The sequence below is a fragment of the Canis lupus genome, chromosome 11, assembly GCF_003254725.2.
Source record: "Canis lupus dingo isolate Sandy chromosome 11, ASM325472v2, whole genome shotgun sequence".
NCBI lineage: Eukaryota > Metazoa > Chordata > Mammalia > Carnivora > Canidae > Canis > Canis lupus.
The window spans coordinates 67,246,910-67,253,623 of NC_064253.1; the positions used below are offsets into that span (position 1 = coordinate 67,246,910).

Sequence of the window (6,714 nt, forward strand, 5' to 3'; positions counted from 1 at the left end):
TGGTCCTCCCATTTCTGTTATTTAGGAACACAGTTCAAAGGCAATCTTACCTATAACCTCAGGCCCCGGGCTCAAAGATGGTGGCCAAAGCCGTCCCCACTCATATGCTTATTTACTTGAAACACCGGGTTGGGGACGCCTGAGTGGCTCAGCGGTTGAGCGTCTGCCTTCGGCTCAGGGTGTGATCCTGGGGTCCGGGGATCGAGTCCTGCACCAGACTTCCTGCAGGGAGCCTGCTTCTCCCTCTGCCTGTGTCTCTGCCTCTCTCTGTGTGACTCTCGTGAATAAATAAAATCTATTTTTAAAAAAACTAAGAAAAAGAAACACTGGGTTGATCAAATCCACTCCACAGATCGAATGGCAGCCTTTTTGGTTGAGGTGACTTCTAGGGCCTTTTGCAGCTCTGAGACCACAGCTCACAGCCCAAATCCTCACTGTCTGATACTCGGGAATTAATGTCATAATATCACCCGGCCTTGGCACCAAGCCCAAGGAAGACAGACCGGGGAGAGGCTTGGCCAAGGTGAGAAGAGCCTCCCTCGCCTCATATGGGCACCATCTCTGCCCAGAAACCTGAATCAAAGCCAACCTTTTCTACATGGCACCTGAAGCACCCCCTCCCCTCCCCACGCCATGCTCCCCAACTCCCAGTCCAACTCCCACTCTTTAACTCCCATGGCAGCCCTCAGTCCATAGTTCATGGGCCTCTTGCCAGGAATGCATGTCTTATTCCTCTACCCACCTAAATGTCACCACAGTTCAGGGCCACTCCAGAGCCATCCGTGACTGTTGACACCAGAACCGAACACCCATCTATGTGCTTTTTGCCGGAGGAATCCATCCCCTATGCCTGGCAGTGGGCAAGGAATCAAAATGTCTGGTAAATACCAAGCAGGTGTGAGAAGACAGGAGTGGGAAGGAGGAGAGGCAGGGAGGGACGTGGATTTTTTTTTTTTTTTTTAAGATTTATTTATTCAGAAGACACAGGCAGACACAGGCAGTGGGAGAAGTAGGCTCCATGCAGGGAGCCCGATGCGGGACTCGATCCCAGGACCCTGGGATCACACCCTGAGCCGAAGTCAGCTGCTCATCCCCTGAGCCACCCAGGCATCCTGGGACATGGAATTTTTAAAAACCCAGGCTACTTCACTCTCCAGTGATTCCCACCACGTTTGTTACCCTCCTGCCACCGCAAGCTCTGGTCCCTGTGCTACCTCCATGCTAACACCTCTGACCGGGGTGCCTTTCAAAACTGGCCTCCTTTTAGAACACCTCCCTTGTTTTCCCAGGATCACCACTGCACTATGTCCCAAGGGACACAGCTCTCTCCCTGCCACTTCGTGGTCAAGCCAAAGGCTTTGGAGTCAGGCAACCTCAATAGGAACCCTGGCTCTCTCATGTACTAGCTGTGACCTCAGTCAGGCTGCTTAACTTCTGAGTCTCTCATTGGTAAAGTGGCAGTCCCACTACCTCCGCCCATTAGGTAGCTTTGAGGGACTAAGGCATGGCAAGCATGAATGCACAGTTCCTTCTCATGATGTAATTATGGTGCTCCTTGCCTAAAATCCTGTTTATACTGTATAGTCCTAGAGGACATGTCCCTACAGCACAGCTTAGCACCCTAATTTTCCAAACTAAGCTCATCCGATCTCCTGCTTCCCAGAGAGAGTTGAGAGGCTTCAGAGCCTGACTGAGGGGCTCTACAACCTGTTTCAACCCTAGCAGTTTCTTGCTTTTGCTGTTTTGCATGTTGGGGTTCCAGTAAGATCTCCAACAAAAGGGCCCTGTGCTAAAACAAAGTTTGAAGTCGGGTCATCTGGGTGGCTCAGCTGGTTAAGCGTCTGTCTGCCTTCAGCTCAAGCCATGATCCTGGTTTCCTGGGTTAGGGCCCTGAGTCAGGCTCCCTGCTCAGCAGGCAGTTGGCTTCTCCCTCTCCCCTGGCTCATGCTCGCTCTCTCACACTGTCTCAAATAAATAAAATCTTCAAAAAAAAGTAATAAAGTTTGAAAGTGCCTGGGTTTGAAGCTAGTTGGGCCCTCAGTGATTCTTGTAGGTGAGGGGGGTGGGAAAGACACTGGTGTGAACAAACCACCTCAGAGACATGGCACAAGTCTCAAAGCCCTGCTTTTTACTGTTTTATAGTCACAATGCATTTGGACGCTGCAGAGAGAGGGGGCAAAGGCCAGATCTCAGGAAGGAAGGGGCTCTCTTATCTCCAGCATTTGCTGGGGCCCTTCCCTCATCAGACTCAAAGTTCCAGAGCTGAGCCCTCTAGGCGGTCAAGGGCAGGCAGGAGATGGGACAGTGAGGGGAGGAGGCGTTCTTGGGGTACAGAACACTTGACTGCAGAGTCCAAAGGCTCTGGGCCAAACACCAGGAAGCTGTGCATACCTACACCCTGTGCCCCCTTATAATCACAGAGATAACTGTCCCCAATATGGGCTGCTCCTGCCGGTTCCACTTGAGCAAGCCGCAAGGCCTCATGGAAAATACGGGGGTCAGGCTTGGGCCAGCCAGCAGCCTCAGAGGTCAGAACAAAGTCAAAGTGTTCCCGCAGACCAAGACCCGTCAGGATGTCCTCTAGTCGCCGGTCGAAATTAGAGACCACTGCCAGCCTCAGACCTCGCTTCCGGCACCCTCTCAGGGTGGCCGCGGCCCCCTCCAACACCTGCCATGTGCAGGGCTTACTGAAGTCTTCATACAGCTGGTCAGCGATGGGGGCCACAGCCTGGGCATCTCGAACACCCGCTAGGTAGAAGGTCTGTAAGACCACATCCAGCCACCACCGGCGGGAGGTGAGGCCTTGGCTCAGGCCGTAGTTCGGGAAGCTGTGGCTCTGAGTCCTGTATGCCTGCCTGAAGGCTTGTCCCAGAGTGGCGGCCTCCACCTCCAGCCCGTGGGCCCGAGCCTTGGCGGCATATTCCTCTCCCACGGGGTGGCGGAGCCTGAGCAGTGTGTCTTTCACGTCCCACGTCAGCAGTCGTATTGGTAGCCAACGCCCCATAGGCCTGTAGGATGGAGGCAAGTCCACCCCAAGTCTGCCGGAGGTTAAAGAGAAACTGAGCTGGACAAGACCCCCTCCACAACCTGAAGGTCTTCTCTTTCCAGGCCTCGTGGGTCACAGCAGAAGATCCTGGAACGAGACGGCAGTGAGGTTGAAGTTTAGGCCTTGGACTCAAAGATAGATTAGGTTTAAAATCTGGCACTGCCCACTTACTACTTACTACTGTGTGACCCTCGGAGTGAAACTCTCTGAATCTCTGTCTCCTAATGGAAGAGGAGCACAGCGTCCCAACCTCACAAGATTGTTACAGCAAATGAGATCATCCATTCATTCCACAAATTACTGGGCCCCTCCTGTGTGCTAGATGCTAGGGAATAGGAAAGATTTCCAGCCCTCCTGGCATTTACAGGCATTAAAGAAGAGGAGACACAGATATTAGACAAAGAACTATACAAACACTGAAGTATAACAAAGTCAGCATGTACCATAAGGATATAAACCCAGGAATCCCATCTAATTTGTGCTGAACTTCCTAAGTAAGTCAAGTTTCAGTGGGGATCTGAAGAATGACTATGTGGGAAATGGTGGTGGTTAGATGTTGTTGGCACTGGAAACAGCAAGTGCAATGGCCCAGAGGTAGGTCAATGGCAAGTTGGCTGCTTTGGGTAAACCAGGGCCCTGTAGGTCAAGGTAAGGAAACAATTATGATGGCTATTACTATTGTTAGCAATGCCAAAGACACAGGGTCCTTGCAGGCCACGTCACAGACCTCTGGTTCATCAGGGAAGACGGAGCCAGGGGGTGCAGATACCTGCCTAAGGTGAGTCAGTGGCACAGCCAGCACCAGAACCCAAACTTCCAGACTGGTCAGTGCTCCCTTCCACTGCATCATGCTCAGGCGAATTTGGACTTTAAAACCATCTAATTTCGGTGAATTGGAACAGCACAGGGCCAAAGGCAGACAGAGCGGCCAGGTCCTGTCTCTAAGCCTCTCTGAGCCCCATTTTCATCTTTACTGGAGGTAACAAGGTCTGCCTAGGTGCAGAGCCAATGAAAGGACTGCTACTGACTCAATGCACAGGAAACAAGTCCTGAGCCTGTTGTCCAGCTTCTTGCCCCCCACGGTTGATTCCAGACTATCCAAGGCTGTCTAGCTGAAACCCAGAGTGCAGAGGACAGCCAAGGTGTTGCTGAGAAGTGGCTGGTGAATCTGGGGGCAAGCCGCAGGGGAAGCCTGTCAAGGAGCCATCCAAAGACCCTCCCCCCTTCCTGGTGGGCAGAGCGAGGCCCAGTGAGGGGCGGGAACTCGCCCAAAGCCACGCAAGGGAGTCAACTGCCTGGCACAGCTAAAATACAGCAGGGAGCTCTGGCTCCCGACCCACAGCGATCTCCATGTCTGGAAGCCTGGGCTGAGGCCTCTGGGCTGCAGGCCGGAATTTCTCGGGCCGCCTCCTCACCTGCAGGGCTCGATGGCGACAAGGTCCAGGTAGCCGGCGTTAGAGCGAAACCTGTGCAGCTGCCGTCTGCAGCGTCACGTGGCTGTGGGCGTCACGTGGCTGTGGCCGGCCTCCGGGGGCCCCTTCCCAGCTCCAGGGGGCTCCGACCGCCCGGCGCCGACCCCTGGGTCCGGACCCAGCTGACCTGCAGCCCAGCGGCTCAGAGGAAGCCGCGGGAGCCGCACACCCGCTCCGGAGAGGCGCGCAGGCGCTCAGCCGCCCGCGGAGCCGGCGCCCCGCCCTCACCCTCGCCCCGCCCCTCCCGGGGCCCCGCCCCTCCCGGGGGCCACGCCCTCCCCTAGCCACGCCCCTCTGCGCCCCGCCCCCATCATAGCCCCGCCCCTCCCCGGAGCCTCGCCCTCATCCTAGCCCCGCTCCCGGCACCCCGCCCCTCCCTGAGCCCCGCCCCCATCATAGTCCCGCCCCTCCCGCTCCCCGCCCTCCCCTAGCCACGCCCCTCTGCGCCCCGCCCCCATCCTAGCCCCGCCCCTCCCCGAGCCCCGCCCCCTCCCCGAGCCCCGCCCTCATCCGAGCCCCGCCCCTGACCCCCCGCCCTCGGGTCTCCCCCACCCGCAGCTCCCCTGCGCGGAGTCCTCTCCGTTCCCGCCTGCCGCGCCCTCTCCTCCCTCCCCGCGGCGCCCTAGGTCACCCGCCTTCCCGGCCCTTTCCGCCTCCCTCTCGGCCCGTTCGTGAACCCCACACCCGCACCCTCACCCTGGGTCACCTTGCACGCTCTCCTCGAGCTCCTCCCACTGCCCTCCCTCCCCCTCTCCTCCCCAGGCCCCTCCGCCTTGCTCGGATCCGCACACCCCCAGGAGGTCCCCAGGCTGAGTTGAGAAGAGGGGGACCTGGGTCCCGGCCTGGCCTGCTGGGTGCCGTGTGCCCTGGGGCAAGGCCTGCCCCCCTCTGGTTTGGCCTCCAGCCAGTCGGCTCTAGGAATGGCTTTCCTTTGGAAACTTGTCTAATCCAAGACATTTTGCTGAGTAGAGTTCTCGGCAGTAACCTAGCTGGGTTTTTTGTTTTCTTCTGATATAAAAGTAATCACCCCAAAAATGTTTAAAAATACAAAGTGTACAAAGTAAAAGGCGAAAGCCTGATCTCACTGCTCACTGAGGGGCAGACACAGGGCAAGTAAATACACAAGATTTCAGATAGTGATGAGCGCTAGAAAGGCAGGCAAAGGGCGGCGGCGTGAGCGGCGCGGGGTGGGGGTTCCGAAGGGCGGCCAGGTGAAGATTAAGGGGCGTGTCCTGCAGGTGAGCCCCCGGCCCCAGCAAAGGTGCGCGGTGGGGGGGTGGGGTGGGAACCAAGGGCAAAGCCCCGCCGAGGACCTTCGGCCCCCCAGTCGCTGCCCAGGGCTTGCTGCAACGGCACTTGTGCTCGTTATGCTCTCATTTTCCTGGGAGCATCACAAATATGCATATATTTTCTTTCTTCCTTCTCCCCCTCCCCGCCCCCTTCTTTTTAAACAAAACCTCCTCCTGTAGTCTTAAAACCGGCCTGTTCATTTCATTCAGGGCCCCCTCATCCTCGTGGGGCCCAGTCCTGGGAGAAAATACCAAGGGCAGAGTCACAGAGCTTAGGCCATCAAGGGAGAGCTTGACTCCAAAACTCATTGTCACAAGCAGGATTCCTACAAGTGGGAGTGGAAAGGGTGAGTGGGAGGTCAGAGGTCCAGCTGCATTTCACAGAAGCCCAGAAGGGTTGACTTTGTTCCAGGTTCCAGGGTCGCCTGAAAGCCATCTCCTTAGGTTCTGGTCCCATCTCCGTCACCTGACTCTGTGAACCCTTCATTGAATTCTCTTCTTTGCTGGGCCTCAGTCTCCAATATCCAAAATGGGGGGATTGGACAAAATAACTTTCAACTGAGGTCCAGATCAGCTTGTAAATCAATTTCCAAGGTAATTAACTTTGTCCATGGAACCTCAGTTCCTCCATATATAAAAAGAGCATGCTTACTTCAAGATGAAATGACAGCACATGAAAAAGCTCTTTGAGAAGTAGATGACTTTTTTTTTTTAATTCATTTATTCATGAGAGACACAGAGAGAGAGAGAGAGAGGCAGAGACACAGGCAGAGGGAGAAGCAGGCTCCATGCAGGGAGCCCGATGTGGGACTGGGACTCGATTCCAGGACTCCAGGATCACACCTGGGCCGAAGGCAGGCGCTAAACTGCCTAGCCACCCAGGGATCCCCAGATGATTCTTTTTTCA

The 6,714-nt window shown here is 55.8% G+C and overlaps 1 protein-coding gene across 4 annotated transcripts; it reads right to left on the bottom strand.

Moving 5' to 3' along the window:
• Positions 1-2,106: 2,106 nt before the first annotated feature.
• On the bottom strand, positions 2,107-4,788 carry HDHD3 (haloacid dehalogenase like hydrolase domain containing 3). Of its 4 annotated transcripts, none has more exons than XM_025432845.3 (2): positions 4,462-4,788; positions 2,107-3,133 (listed from the first exon to the last, which is right to left on the bottom strand). In XM_025432845.3, the coding sequence occupies exon 2, from the start codon at positions 3,002-3,004 to the stop codon at positions 2,249-2,251; it is 756 nt and encodes a 251-aa protein (XP_025288630.3). In that variant the 5' UTR covers positions 3,005-3,133; positions 4,462-4,788; the 3' UTR covers positions 2,107-2,248. The 4 variants fall into 4 exon arrangements, with proteins under 4 accessions (XP_025288630.3, XP_025288631.3, XP_035552658.2 ...); XM_025432846.3 differs by lacking the exon at positions 4,462-4,788 and adding an exon at positions 3,490-3,752; XM_035696765.2 differs by lacking the exon at positions 4,462-4,788 and adding an exon at positions 3,225-3,395.
• Between the last annotated feature and the right edge of the window lie 1,926 nt (positions 4,789-6,714).